This window comes from Sinohyriopsis cumingii, chromosome 12, assembly GCF_028554795.1.
Source record: "Sinohyriopsis cumingii isolate HCF-2022 chromosome 12, ASM2855479v2, whole genome shotgun sequence".
Classification (NCBI taxonomy): Eukaryota; Metazoa; Mollusca; class Bivalvia; order Unionida; family Unionidae; genus Sinohyriopsis; species Sinohyriopsis cumingii.
The window spans coordinates 17,731,593-17,747,699 of record NC_142972.1 but is presented as its reverse complement, the minus strand read 5'-3'; the positions used below and the strand labels follow the sequence as shown (position 1 = coordinate 17,747,699).

The following is a 16,107-nucleotide window of genomic DNA, read 5'->3' as shown; positions in this document are numbered from 1 at the left end:
AAACATTTTTCATGATATTTTCAATATGCATTAAAACAGTTAACACATTCTCATTTTGGTAAGTGTTAGAATAAAATACTTTGTATTTTTTGTGTTATGGTAATGAATAAGCATGATTCATATTGCATGCATTGATATTGATACATGCATATTATCAAATATTAGGAAAATGAATATCAGTCTGTCACAATTTATATTCATATTTTGTATCTTGTTTAATGTTCCATTGAATTGTAACACTCTAAGACATCAGTAATGTCAATACCTTACATTACATCCCAGGGATTTAAACTCTGTAACAAGAAAAGGTTATACCCAATAAGCATTCAGTAATTCCAAAATATAAATTTATTTCCATAATATGTAAAAACAAAGTGAAAGAATTAAAACTAACTTAATGTATGGTATGAAATTCTAGAATTTCCTAAATGAACTATCAATTTTACAGTAATCAGGAAATGCCCCAAAAGGTATTCTGAATGTAAATTCTAATGCACTTATGTGTTAGCACCAGAGAGGAAACACTTTTAATACCCAGTAGTTTTTACATCAAGGTAAAAACAATAAAGTTGAATGTCACAAATGTCCTTGAATGTTTCGCTGTAAACCAATTAAAGTAATAAATATCCAAGTGCTTGAATATATTTTCATAATAATACAGTAAGGTACTGTCTGTTAAAAATAAATGTTTCCAGCTCTGCAATTTTAATGAACAATAAACAAGTAAATCCAAATCCTCTTGTAACTCTTAGAAGACTGAAATATAACTGAATAATCTATCTCCTTTATATAATCATCTTAATTGTGCTTCAAACAAATAAAATTGGAATTGCTAGAAAATATTCCCAAGCATTTAAATTATTTTATATTTTGAAATACCTTAACAGTCAACATGACGTTTTAGTTAATTTATCAAATCACTCACTAGGGCAGTCATGATATCTCTATAGCACAAATGTACTCCCTAGATCATATGATGTTAAACTGACCTGCATTAGATACTCTTGGCCTATTTAGACATAAAATAGTTGTTGATGTGAACTTGGCAATTCAACCTTGATTCATGATTGGAAATAGTACTACATAATACATGAGGTCATCTTATAGTACATTAACCAGTAGTAGAATCTTAGAATTAAAATTGTCATTAGCCAAATGACTCAAATGAAACTATATTATAAAAATAATGTATATGGTATGGATGAGGCATGGGGTAAATTACAGGTGTTTGATTACAATTATGATTATAATTACAGGTTGTTTGGCACTGATGATTATGATCATGATTACCATTATGCTTTATTTGGAAACCATGATTACACTTAAGAGGGGGATGATTACGATTATGATTGCTTTGTATTTGCTTGTTATCTTTTTTTGTTCTGGGCAGATACCATACAATATGTAACTGAAAATCTAACAATTTTAACTCTATGTAAATGTTTATTGACAATTGTTCACATACAAATTAACATGCCAAATGATCACTACTTAGTACTGTTGCACTGTTTACATCACATGCACATCGGTTTTAGTTGTTTCTTTTGTTTCAGTGAATAAACATGAAGTGTTCAGAGTTTGATATGTCATGACATCTGTCTACTGTGAAGATTTTATTTAATGTCTGTTTCACTGCTAACATATACATGATGAAAGAATTGCTAATTGAACATGAAATTTTGAATTAACAAATGATCACCTAAAATTATAAGACAGTATATTTTTTATAAAAATTAGCTTGCGTATTGGCCACCAAAAATTGCCCATTCTTTTTTGTAATATTCAGCATTCTTGGTCTATTGTTTATGGAAAATTCTTTTATTCTTTCAATTATTAAGAAAATAATTAGTGACTTTTTTGGTTATAATCATTTGTAATCATGATTACACTTTGTGGTTACACTACCAGTGAAAGACAATTATGATTATGATTATAGAGCTTCTGGAATCAGTGATTAATTATTACGATTACAATTACAGATCACAATGTAATAGATTACAATCATAAATAGCCCCATGCCAGGTATGGAAACCCCTAACATTTAAGTCTTATTTTGTGAAAATGCAATAATACACCTTTATCACTTACTTGCAGATTGTCATTTAACCCAATGATATTTTGAAACTCATATTTAACTTATCAGTTTTTTTTTAGCATTTTAATTCTCAAGCCCATTGAAAATCTTTTCTTATAGTGCTGGGATGGTATTTTGGCACCCGTTGATCTCCCGTCAGACGCTGTGAAAGAAGCCTGGAATCTTGAAGCAGAGAAATACCTCAACTGTACCCTTAGAGGCGAGGTAATTTATGAATACATATATGACTGGAATTCAGTCAGTAGCTTGTAATGCATATCCCTACACTTTAAAGATATTCCTATGGTCCAGTACTGCAACATTCGATATGTATATTGATCTCTTCATGTCCAGTAAGTGTATAAATGGTTATATGATGGGATTCTTGATCATATCCAAGATATCATCAAGATGCCAATGCTCACCCATTAACCCAGAGCCCAGGGCCTGTGTTATATACATATGTGAATTTATCTCAGAATATTGATTTTAAATGTATATATGATATAGGGTGGGATTTATGGGGAAGTCCTCTACATCAGAGTCATGGCCGAGGGTCTGTATTGTACCTCTGTTGGATTTCCTCTTCTCATATCCTTAAAATGTGTAAATGGAGATCTCAGAAGTTTCCAGTTGATGATGCAGCAGCCGTACCTGCACACATTTTGTACCTTTTTTAGGTAACTTAGCTGTTTGACATGGCCCAGTATCCATCATGTGTCATGTGTATCTATCAACAGTTGCAGTCTTAAACTTGTTCTAAAAATCCACAACTTATAATCTTGATCTTTATAGTGCTGATTTGAAAATCTGCTCAAGAAAATCAGAGCTGGTTTCAACACTCAGTAGTTAGAAAGAAGAAATGGTCTTGAATACTTGCAAATTCTTTTAGGGCAGTAGAACATGAATCCCTTCTAGGGACTTTTGTTTCTTATTTTGTACAGAAGTTGCTTTTTTAGCAGAACAGTTTATGGATGGATTGTTGTCCATCTGTCTTATTTCTGTCCATTAGCATGAAATTATCAAAAACTACTTTGTGGATTGCCATGAAACTTTAAATACACATTCAAGGTTTAGTTGGTCCTAAATGAAAATTGTTGATTGGACAACCAGCATGAACACCACAGCCATCTTGAAAATCTTGTAAACTCTATTCCTTTTGAATGGATGGTCATATCACCATGTGGTTTTCACTAAGAGATTTCTTGTGATGTCTAGTTGGTTTGAAATGAAAACAGTGCTCATCTGGTATCCAGTATGGTTACTATGGCAGCCATCTTGAAAATCTTATTATTGTGGTTTCTTCTGAACAGAAAGTCATATCGACATGGGCCTTTCACCAGAAGAATTCTTATGATGTCTAAGTGATCCTGAATGAAAATGGTGCCAATCAGACTTCCAAATTGCTTGCCATCATGGCCATCTTGAAAATCTTGTTATAGCTACTCCTCCCAAAATGAAGATCCAAAATAAAAGTGATTCAACATGACAACTGATGTGGCTACCATGATGGCCATTTTGATAAATGTGTTATCAATTCTCTTGAATGCACATTCATCTTGACATTAGGTTCTCACCAAAAGATTTGTATCATATCTAGTTGGTCCTAAATGAAAATAGTGCTGATGTTACATCCATTACGTCTGCCACAATAACCACTTCAAACATTTTTGTTTTGTTACTTTTGTTGAATAAATGATAATATTGCACATAGGATTTTCACCAGAATACTTTTTGTGATGTCTAGTTGGTCCTAAGTAAGAAAGGTGCCAATCTGACATCCAGTATGGCAACCTCAGTAACCTTGAAAATCTTGTCCTATCTGAAGAATATCAAAGATGCTTTTACTGCTCAGCAGTTAAAGAGAAGAAATGGCACTATCTTTGATTCCTGGAAATTGTTTATAGCTAGCTAATGGAGCATCATTCCATTGATGGAACTTTTGTTTGATTTGTAGTAGAGTTAATGTTGTTGTGTTCTTTAGGCTTTTTTGTACAAAACAGCTGCCAAAAACAAGTTTTCAAGATGAGACTGCATCTGCTGTAAACAAATGTGTTTGTGTATTCAGCTAACATGATTTAACCCTTTAGCACATGTTAGCCCCTTTGGATGCCTCTACTCCATTCTCAATGAAGTACTAATAGATGCTTCTACACGATTCATATGCAAGTGTGTTTTTATGCCTCTGTACCATCTGCATGGAAGCATGTTTGGATGCCTACTGTAAACATCAGCCATTTAGAACTGGATTTTGAAGTGACACTATCAGATAAAACCCTCTGTTAGATACTACATTCATTGAGATCACATGGTTGCTATTTAAGATTACTTGAAATCTGCTATTTGAATTAACTGGGTTGGATTTTCAGCTCGCAAAACTGGAAGCTGCAGCATTCATTCAGTACTTTCTCGAGTTTTAATGACAAGAATGATAATTATGAAAACTTCATTAAGTCAGATAGAGACTCAGATGTCGATGTAGCAACACTGATATTTTTTTACATTTATTAAATTCAGATGATGTAGATAAAGACCCAATAGATTTTGAGTTTGAGAAATGTCAGCTACATTTGGCCATATGGCTTGACTGGCTGGATAGTGAACCAGTTCTTGCAGTTTTAAGCACATACAAAAAAATTCATCTGTGAAGGCAGGCTTACGTGTATCGAGTCGAATAGGTAACAGGTGTTCCATTTATAGAGCACTGTACTCTGTGACTTTGTTACATGTATATGAAATGCCTACACAGCAATGGTCTCTATGAGGGAAAGGGTTAAATGCACTATAATAATTATGTTTGTTACTTGCTAGTGTTGATTGAGTAAAGCAGCTGTATGACTATGTCACCTTTGTTTAGTTTCATATCAGATTAAAATTTTGTTCTGTCTTGGACAGGAATTTTTTGCAGCCTATTTACAAAGTCAATATTAAAAACAATATTACCTTTCCAGTAAGACTGCTCCAGTGGCCTGGTGGTTAGAGCATTTGCCTTGGATGTGGGAGGTCATGGGTTCGATCCCTGGCTGATTCATACCAAAGACTTACAAAAATGGTACTAACAGCTGCCTCACTTGGTGCTCAACATTAAGAGGCTAGTGTTAGGACTGGTCAGCCTGCTGTCAGGATAATGTGACTGGGTGGGACATCATGCGGCATGATGCCTCAGTGCTAGGCATCACTATAAACTGTCACATTACAGATATCGTAGCGATATGACTGAATTTTTTTTAAAGCTATGTTAAAAAGCCAAATCACACACACTCACATACCTTTCTAGTAAAAGAGCATTAAACAGAATGTAAAAAAAAATCATCATTTGTTTTATTGGAAGTCAGTCACTGAAAAGCTCATTTTGCATTTCATGCTATACCACATGACTCCTTGCATGACTTGGCAGACAAATATCAGGGTTCCTGTACTGTAGCAATTCAAAGCAGAAAATTTGTTTATCAGTTATTACCTGCATGTATTACCTACTATCTCAACACTGATTCCAGAAATGTTCATCTAATTAGGAAATGATTACGTATTAATTGCTATGAAAATTAAGGAATTTTCTATTTGCTTAAGCTCTTCACTAATGCCCATATTTTTGGAAATCAGAATACTTCTTATTGTGAAATGAACTTAAGCATTACCAGCTTTTGTATGATCAGGTAATTGGAAAAGGTACAGTTGCAGTTCAGATCCAATTACATATTATACAGATGTGAATGAATTGAGGGAAGTATTTAGGCAAGCAAGATGTATTGACTTGCAATTGGGATATATATATATATATATATATATATATATATATATATATATATATATACATATATATATAATTATGGGCTGATAATGGAGATTCGGTCACCAAGCATAATTAATGATTAGGAAAATCGTGTGTATAAAAATAGTGATATTTAATATTCTTTTTATAAAATGGGCTCTTCAAAACAACAGACTTGGAAGAACGAATTAAATTAACATCACATGTACAATTTATCTGTTGAGCTGTTACTCATTACTTTTGCATTTGTAACTTTCAGATGCAGAGAGATCCAGACAAGTATCTTACAAAGAAACTGTTATATCTCTACTGTACAAAAGTTCACACTTTTCACCCAAGTGTACAGGACTGTTTGAGTAAGCTTGCCTTTAAGGTGAGTCAAGATTTGCAATCAGTTGACCTTTTCACGGCTTTAAAGTTACTTTCTTGTTCTTTTAGCTCACCTAGCCATAGGGTCAAGAGATTTTATGGTATGGTCCTTCATCCATCATAGTGTCATCCATTAACACTTGTTTTTATTAAGTATTAACAGTATTGGAAGAAATTTCTACAGAAAGCATCCTACTTGCCTGGATTTCTTAGCCAATTGCTCATGTATTTGCCTGTGTGATGGATATCAATCATGTGTGCAGTCTCATATCCACATTTGCCTCGTTTATTGATAAATTTTACAACTGCCTCAGGCTTCTTGTAAGGGCTTTATATTTATATATATATATATATATATATATATATATATATATATATATACACACACACACACTTCAGCTTAAGTTAACTATTCCATGCAAGATCAAGTGGCCGAGTGGTCTAAAGCGCTCTCCGTTATGGATCACTGCCATCTCACCTCTGTCTGCGTGTGTTCGAGTCTCGGATTCAGCCAATGTGGGTATGTGAGAAAGCTCGCCAGTGGCTTCTTGTGGGACGGTGGTACTTTCTGGGCTTTCCCAGGTTCTTCCTCCAGCATTAATACTGGCCACCATGTATAGCCTATCGTGTGCTGAAAAATGGCATTAAACCCTACAACAACAACAACAACTATGCAAGACTATTATGAATACAAAATGAGAACTTAAATGAATCATTGTATTTAATATTTCTTGAAGGCTGGTCATACTGACATTGTACTTTCACCTAAATACTTTTTGTGATGTCAGGTTGGTCATACATATAAGTAGTTTGAATCTGACATCCAATCGATCTTGAAAATCTTCTTGTTGCTACTCCTTTTCAGTGGAAAGTCATTTTTACATGGGGTTTTCATTAAAAGACTTCTTATAGTGTCAAGTTGTCCTAAATGAAAATGATACAAACTAATACTCAGTATGCAGCCAAAGTGACTTTCTTGAAAATATTGTTATCTCTACTCCTTCCAGATAGATGGCTCTATCAACATAGCATTTTCACTGCAAGACTTCTTATGCTACTTAGTTGGTTCTAAATAAAAATGATGCCAGCAGTACATCCAAACAGCTGTCACAACAGCTGTCTTGGACATCTTGCTATCATTACTCTCCTAGAATAGATGGTAATATTTACGTGGTGGGGGTTCACCAAAATATTTCTAATAATATCTGCATGGTCCTAAATGAAAATGGTATCAATCTGACATATAATAACAATATGTCAGCCACAGTGTCTAATTGAAAATCTTATTGCAGAAGGATGTCAGAAATTGTTTCAACACTCAGCATTTGAAAGGAAGAAATAGTCTTATTTTGAATTCCTGGAAATTCATTTTGGGAAGTAGAACAGAGGAATCTGTGTCAGGGCTGAGCAAATCCCATAGCCCGATGTACCGGACTAGTCATTTTTGAAGTCAGGCAAGTAAAATTTTCCAAGTCGCTAGTCCGGGACAAGTGCTTTTTAAAAAAGTCGGGCTAGTCCTTATTTTTGTGCTTTAATCACTATATCTGCCTTTATTTAGCCAATTATGCCCTCTGGGCATACTGAATACTTAATTCTACCCCTCTTCGTGTATACATTTACATCCTTTTACCGCTTGACTGCATATTGGGCTAAGCGACCAAATTATCGGCAAATCAAAACACGTCAAACAAAAGAAAGCCAGTATGATCAATTAGCAGTGTTGTAAGCAGTTTGTTGCAATAAGTTTACACAATCTAGATCATAACGAGCGGCTCACTATGATTTTAATCCAGCGAGTCAGTGTAATTAAATCAATGAAAGGTACTTTACCGACATCAGTGTTGGTTTCCTTTATGAACTGATTAAATGACTAATGATTCTTTAATTTATAATTGATTATACAGATGATTAACTTCCACGTGCGATATTGTGTTTGAAGTGAAACAATTACGCTAATTAATGAGCTGTTTCAGTTCATATTTAAAAGAGAAAATTGATGTTATGATCACTTTAGAAGTAGTTGTCAAGCAAGCTGATAGTTACTCTGTGGATGAAATGAGTTTGTTAAATTATTTTTGCAAGTAAGGTAATAACGGCGATTTGGCGAAGGTAAATTTGTTTGAAAATGGAGGGATAAAACGTAAGACGGATACTGATTGTGCGGTAGCTATTTCTGAGTGTGAACGAGGATTTAGTTCAATGAACTTAATCAAGACTTCTTTAAGGAATTCCTTAAACCAAAAGAGTTTACAAATGCTAATGAACATTTCTGCAAATGGATCAGAGCTTGAGGACTTTAACCCAGACACAGCTATCAACTACTGGCTTAGTGTTGGTGCAGGTGGCAGACATATACATGGACATATTTTCAAATCCATCAGCTAAAACATATATACATGAACCTGAAGAAGCCAAATGTATAACAACCAATGTTTTTGAAAAATTAAATTCTTTTAAGAAATAATTATGTTGTATATCGTTTTTTTTCTTCTTTCTATGGATTAAGCACATACGTCTCATCAAATCTTGGCAAGTGATTACCATTTTGGGACCAATGAAAAATAAGGTGGGACTAGTGATGAGTAAGGTGGGACTAGTGACGAGTAAGGTGGGACTAGTGAAGAGAAAGGTGGGACTAGTGAAGTTTCTGAAACCACTTGTCCTGGACTAGTGGTTTAAAAAATTTTTTGCTCAGCCCTGTGTGTTATTAGCTCTACTGGTCAAAGACCAGAAAAGGTTATGGGATGGCCTGTTGTCTATTGTCCAATGCTATGTTTTTGTGTTTTTTTTGCTACTCCTGAACAACTTGAAGGAATACCAAGAAACTATTCGTACACATTCATCCCAAGATCTAGTTGGTTTTAATTGAAATGGCACTACTCAGACATCTAATACAGCCACTACAGTTGCTATCTTGAAATCTTGTTATCACTACTTCTGAATCGATGATCACAAGACTTCTTGTTAGTGTTACCTCTCCTTTATAGATGGTCATATCAACATTGGTGTTTCCCTGAAAGGCTTTTTATGATGAAATGAAAATAGTGCTGATCTGATATCCAGTATGGCCTCCACAGCATCCACCTTGAAATCTTAGTATTGCTACTCCAGAACAGAAAGCCATATATGCATGGGGTTTTGGGGCTCTGGAAAACTAGTCATTCTCTTGTCTTGACTGGATAAATATTGTCTGAGCCTAGTGAAACATTGCTGCTTATTCATCCTTGGGCTGAGTAGATGCAAAATTATACGTTGAGAATAAACTTGAGTGCTTATTCTGACATTAACATGCCCCAAAGTCCAAAATTTACTAACATCCAATGTACATCAGTTATCAGGTACTTTTATCTGTTTTGCTCCCTTGTTGGTTTAGAATATGTATTTTTTACACATGTACTCAATGCAGGTTGTAAAAATCCAGAAAAATTTATGTTTTGAGTGAAGATGGTGGGTTTAAATCCTTCTAATACATTTCCCATATGAGATACGGTTTGTGTTTGAACTTAAGCCCTCAATTTCCTAGTATTTTTATGTGTTTATAGTTATACTTCTTAATAGTCTAGGCATCATCTGATGTGGGAAAATTATAGTAGTTATTATATTTCACAAGAAAAAATTGTCTAACTTACATTTGAAAGAAATATTTAAGTGCCTACACCAGTTTCCACCAACTTTCACATAATGCACACCATCATAATATATAAGTATTTTGTTTACAAATAACCACTGTCTTAAAGTACAATCTACAATCAAGGACAAAAATTAAGCACATAATATATAGAAAAACATAACAATATAATGTGGAGTGAACAGCTGACTGGCCAAAATTTAATCATGCCCATGACATTACTCTCACATTAGATTGCTCTCTAGATATGGAGCTTTGACTAAACTGGATTACTTAGGAGGAACATTGGTAGAAATTGCAAGGACCCCTTCTCAAGCACACACACTCTGTAATAATTATCTCATCTTGCATTTTGGGACTTTGTCTTAGCAGATGAAAAATCAGAAACGTTTGACATTCCCTGTCCGTGGATATTTTTGGAGTCAAGCTTTATATATCTTGTTCTTGCAAGAAGACATACAGTATATAATCAGATTTTGGGTTAGGACCTTTTGATCATTAGGAGGTGATGGAGGTGGGCTAGACAACATTGAAACTACCTAGTGTCTGCCTACCCAATCACTCATTCTCGAGATAATAGTACATAATAATGGGTTTTTTATGTATCACCCCATTGAAATATTTAGGAGCAGCACATTCTTCACTGAGACAGAAGAGAAAATCTGTTTAGATATTTTGTGAAGTGATGAATTTGCCACATGAACTTCAGAAACATCATCTGCTCATTAGACATTATATATCATGCACAGACATTATTCAGAAATATAAAATAGTTGAAAGAAAACTAAATGATGGAGATATTTGTTTCCCCATGACAGATGACAGTTCTCATAAATGCTCAGAAATTGACTCTTCCATAGCTCCAGGACCAACATTGAGGCAGCAGTATTTGGCATGAACTGTTTGAAGAAACGTTTATGATATCTAGTTGTATCTAGCTGTTCCTGAATTATAATAGTGCCCATTGAAACTTGCAGTATGACCACTATAATGGTCATTTTTTGAAACCATGTTATTTCTCCTTCATGTGAACACATTTTTGTATCACCACCCATGATATATGTTGTTCATCGTTAATGAAAATCTCTCCAATTAAACCTCTATCATGGCCATCATGTCAGCCATCTTTCAAATCTTTTTATCACTACTCATCAAGATTTTGTTGTTGGGTTTAATGCCATATTTCAGCACACGATAGGCTATACATGGCGGCCAGTATTAATGGTGGAGGAAGAACCTGGGAAAACACCGGAAAGAACCATCACGAGAAGCTACTGGCAAGCTTTCTCACATACCCACAATGGCTGAATCCGAGACTCAAACCACTGCAGGCAGACTACTCATCCTGAAGGGTAACCTTGAAAATCTTATTATCACTCATCCTGAATGGTGATATTGACATGGAGTTTTTTGCTAAAGACTTCTTATAATATATTGTTTTGTTCTGAATGACATTGGTATTCCTTGAGCATACAGTATTGATGCTATGATGGCAGTCATGAAAATTATGTTATTTCTCCTTCTCTTGATTGTATAGATGTTGTGTATTCATATAAATACTTCTGCTGATACATGTAGTTGATCATTAATGAAAATGATGCTAATCAGACCTCCAACATGGCTATCATGGTATCCATCATGAAAATCAGTTTATCACTGCTCATCCTGAACAGATAGTTACATCCATATCAGGTTTTCTTTAAAAGACTTCACGTAATATGCAGATGTTCATAAATGAAAATGGTGATAATTAGAGTGACAGATTGGCTGCTATTTTGGCTATCATAAAAATCGTGTTATAGCTACATGGGTTGTTCACTAAAAGATGTATGATGGACCTAAATAAAAATAGAGCTGATTAATGAAGGCCATGGTATCTGGCTTGAAAATCTTGCTGTCACAACTCTTTCTTATGGGATGGTTGTAATATAACATTGGGTTTATTAAAAAACACTGCCTGCAGCAATTAATTAGAACAACTGTCAGTCTGTGTTAACTTGATGAATAGTTGTTTGCTATGGACAGTGGATAATGGGTTGGAACTATGTAGTACATTGATCATAAGAAGGTTTCATATTTAGTGACTATATCACAGTTGCATGGAAACTTGAAAAGTACAAATGTTTTCACTTATCACTCCCATGGTTCAAAATACCTGCTGGTAATATTAAATTGGACCTGATGAACTTCATCAAAGGAGTTCCACAGGGATCTATTTAGGTCCTGTATTATTAATATTGTGTATATCAATGACTTGCTGCTGTATATTCAACATCAGAAACTGTTCTCTGTGCTGATGATACCATTTTACATAAATCTGATTCGTTTGTTAAAATGCTGAAGAAACAATTTGGTGAAGATTTATATCAAGTTGAATATTAGCGCTCACTGAGTATGTATATAAATGACTTGAAAACCATGGCATTGTTGTTTTGAAGTAGACAAAGATGATTGGTAAACAGAATTCCAAGTCTTGAGCTCTATATTGAAGATTAGCTAAGTGAAAAGGTTGATACAGAAAAAACTTCAGGAAGTTCTGCTAATAAGAATCTAGACTGGTGCAAACAGGTGAAACGTGTTTGGTCTATAGTGAAGTCAAGAATTTATCTTTAAACTTAGGATACAAAGTTATCAATCAGTCAACTACTGGAAATTATTCTACAGTGCAATGATTCTTTCTCTTATGGGCTACTGTTGCACAGTTTGGGGAAATACAACTCATAGCAATATTGTAGAAATCCAGAAAATTCAAGAAAGGGCAAATAAACTTGTCCTAAATTTACTATTTGATACACCATCCAGAATTCATGGAAGTAAAATTGCTGAAATTTGAATACAGATTCAAATAATACAAGTCCTTATTATTGTTCAAAGTTAGAAAGGAATGTTACACTCAACATTTGAATGGTATGTTTCATTTTTTTAAAACCAAAACCAAGCATTATCTTTTGCAAATGTTTTGTTTTACATTTCTACCTATTTTGGATTATTGTGCCAGTATCCTTCATCATTTTCTTTTAAAATGCAATCATCTCCTGCAAAAGAATCAGGCTAGAAAACTTAGAAAAAAATATTCTAGATCTGCTGTTATGTATATTTGATTTAATTTAATTGTTTGTAAGTTTTTAAATCTTTTTATTTTAATTACATGTCAAAGTAATGTAATTTTGTTTACTAGGAATTTTATATTTTCCAGAAATTTCAGTTTCACTTGACACTAATCAAAAACACCTAATAATAGAAACACTGTTTCTATTTTTGACTTAGTTCCCGACCTTGATTTAGAAATCTCTGAGACAAGTAAACAACTTTTTATTTGTATTTTATTCTCGGAGTAAAATGATTGGTTTTTATCAAGGTCATACTGAGAGTACATCATTATATATGTATCTGTTTAGCAATTCTGGGTTTTCCGAAATTGTGCAGTATTCAGGTTTTATACCCTGTCTGTAGCGAAATTATTTAGTTGGGCTTTTAAACTGGAAAGTGTGTGTTTGTGACCAATTTGGAGTTACATTTTAATTTTTATTCAAATTATTTGGATTTCTAAAATGTTAATTCTTTTTCCTGGAAATATTTAAGTGCTGATATAGAATTCTTGGACAAAGACATTTATTTAAATTTATTTGGAAAATCAATCACCGGAATATTGTTTGTGGATCAAAAAAGAACTGTAGACACATCTGTATAATAAAGGCTACAGTATCTGTCATTGCCTTCCATCTCGGATTTTTCGTTGGGGCTTGAACTAAAATTCATTATATCATTTCATTACAAGGACTTCTAACATTTAATTTGTGGAATATTCTTGGATTATTTTTGGATTTGATTCTTAAAACAGTAAGTTCTTATTTATTTTTTTTTACAGTGTTTTTCCAGGGAAATAAATTATTTGTTAAATTTTTAAAAACGTGTTGTTTTCATTCTTTCTTTTGTTACTGTTTATTAGAGCCTAAACTTTATTTTAAAACCTCAAATGGTTATCTTTTTTATATAGAGTAAAATACAGGGAATCAGTCCATTTTTACAAAGTTCAAAACAACCTGGCACCAGATTATCTGAATACTTTTACTCCTGTCTCTGAAGTTTCATAGTCAAATCATGCATTATTCTACTGAACATCAGCTAGTATCCAATAGCACAAGACTAAAATGTCTAAAAGGGTTTTACATACTATGGTGTTTTAATCTACAATATCTCACCTTAAGATATTAAGCTATTTGCAACCCTTGCTGCTTTTAAGCACAAATATAAAACATTCTTTTTAACCCAAAGTATAATTTTATAGCTTTTTTGGCCTCCAGTCTGTGAAATTATCTGATTACTTCATGTATTTTGTTGTACATAATATGAATGAAGTACATTTTAATATATCTCAACTCTGTGTGAGATAAGCCTTCTGCTAAGCAGTCATCAGAAAATCAATAAAGTCTGTTATCTTTATTAGTCATCCAGTGAGAAATATCATTGGAAGGGCATACTGTGTGTCATTTGCAGTAATCCTGCCAAATCTAGCTTATAAATATGTAATCATTTCCATTTATTACAGGCAATTGAAACTGGGTATAGTGTTCAAATGCAACAGCTTGGAGACCATGAAAGAACTCGCTTTGGAAAACTCCTCTCAGATCTGTTTCAAAGTGCATGGGATGGTGCAATGAAGAGGAAGGATGTGGCAGACAGACTTATTCTACACCATATCCTCAAATGGACACCATTTTCACACTTCCTCAAAATGTTCTGTAAGCATTTTTTTTACTAAGTTTTGTCTTATCTGCAAAACATAAGTACACCAGTGTGCAAAATTATTGCCATTCTCTTGGTCTGAGGCCTACTACCTTATTGTTGAACAATTGGGAAAATCAGGCTACAGCTTCTTTACTGATTTTTTAATGGCATATCGTTTTATGGGTTAAAGGTATTGTAACTACTTTCATATCTTCGCTTCAAAGAATTATTTCCTTGAATATTTTAAATAAACTGAAATGTCAGTTTGTGTCTGTACTTGTTACACGGGCCTTCATATGATCTCTATATTTTATATAAATACTATAAAGTTTCTGTATTTTTTTTTATTGCTTCACTTTGTTCCAAAATGCGAAATATTCATATATTTTTCTGGGATAAACATGCCAAATTTTCTTACAACTCATTTCTTGGAAAAGGGAATAAGAATTAAATAGAAGGATTCATCAGATTGGATGTCCTAGTAAAATAACACTAGTAGCAAAATTTTTGAAGTGGTCTTGTAACTGGGGCAGTTCTCACTTTGGGGGTACTTTCTTTCTTTTATGTAATCCACAATATGTTTAACTTGATCTATTGTAAGGGGCTTGCATTTTCTCGGAATCAAAATTCTTTCCTAAAGATTCCAAACTGTTGAATGACCAATGGTCTTGCTTTGAGCAGTGGAAATCTTTAATCTGTTGAAAATTCAAGTAAGCAAATCCACATTCAAATGGAGGATCTGTTTTAAGAAAGTTATGGAGAAGGTGAAAGATAATATCAGTACCATAAATATGTTTGGCTGTTTAAGGAATGGCATGAGATAAGGTATCAAACAAATTTCACTGTGATTCACTGTGATCCAAATGGAAGTAGGGCCTTGTGTGGCTGAGTGGTCTAAGGTGCTTGCCTTTACAGGTCACTCACATTTCACCTCTGCATGTGGGTTTGAGTCTTGGACTGAACAGATGTGTGTGTGAGAAAGCATGCTATTAGCTTCCTGTAGGTCGATGGTTCTTCCCAGTGTTTTCTTGAGTTCTTCCGCCACCAAATATATTTTCCGCCATGTATAGCCTATCATGTGCTGAAAAATGGCATTAAACCCATAACAATAACAATAAATGGAAGTTGTACACAACTAATGTTGTCCCTTCCATTTCTTATAAAACAGGTGTGATTGATAAGATGTAATAGAAATTTGTTTAAAAGCATATGAAATACCTGTTTCACACATGATACCATACTTTTGAAAAATGTGAATGGCATTATGAATCATAATGTAAGTTAGGGAGCCTTTGTCAGTAAGGTGATTTATGCCTTAATGTCAACAGTCAGCATGGGAAGATGACAGGTCAGTAATAAGTCTTTTCATTTTTTTACATTTACCTTCTGTAACATGAAGCCTTTATTGCAGTCCTTTTCCAGTAAATCATCCACAATGTTTGGCTGTTTTACAAGAGTGAGCAAGGTTTTTTATTCATTTATTGGTAACTGGTGTCAAAACCATGTTTGAGACCTGTATATAAATAATAAACAAAG

The 16,107-nt window shown here is 33.7% G+C and overlaps 1 protein-coding gene across 1 annotated transcript in view; it reads left to right on the top strand.

Annotated features, from left to right (window-relative positions):
* Positions 1-16,107, top strand: part of LOC149786039 (E3 ubiquitin-protein ligase rnf213-alpha-like) — a 48,647-nt gene that overhangs the window by 24,078 nt on the left and 8,462 nt on the right. The window contains exons 8-10 of the mRNA XM_089978108.1: positions 2,195-2,299; positions 6,106-6,219; positions 14,393-14,585. Of these exons, the coding sequence (XP_089834234.1) occupies positions 2,195-2,299; positions 6,106-6,219; positions 14,393-14,585 (412 nt within the window). The remainder of the gene's footprint in view (positions 1-2,194; positions 2,300-6,105; positions 6,220-14,392; positions 14,586-16,107) is intronic.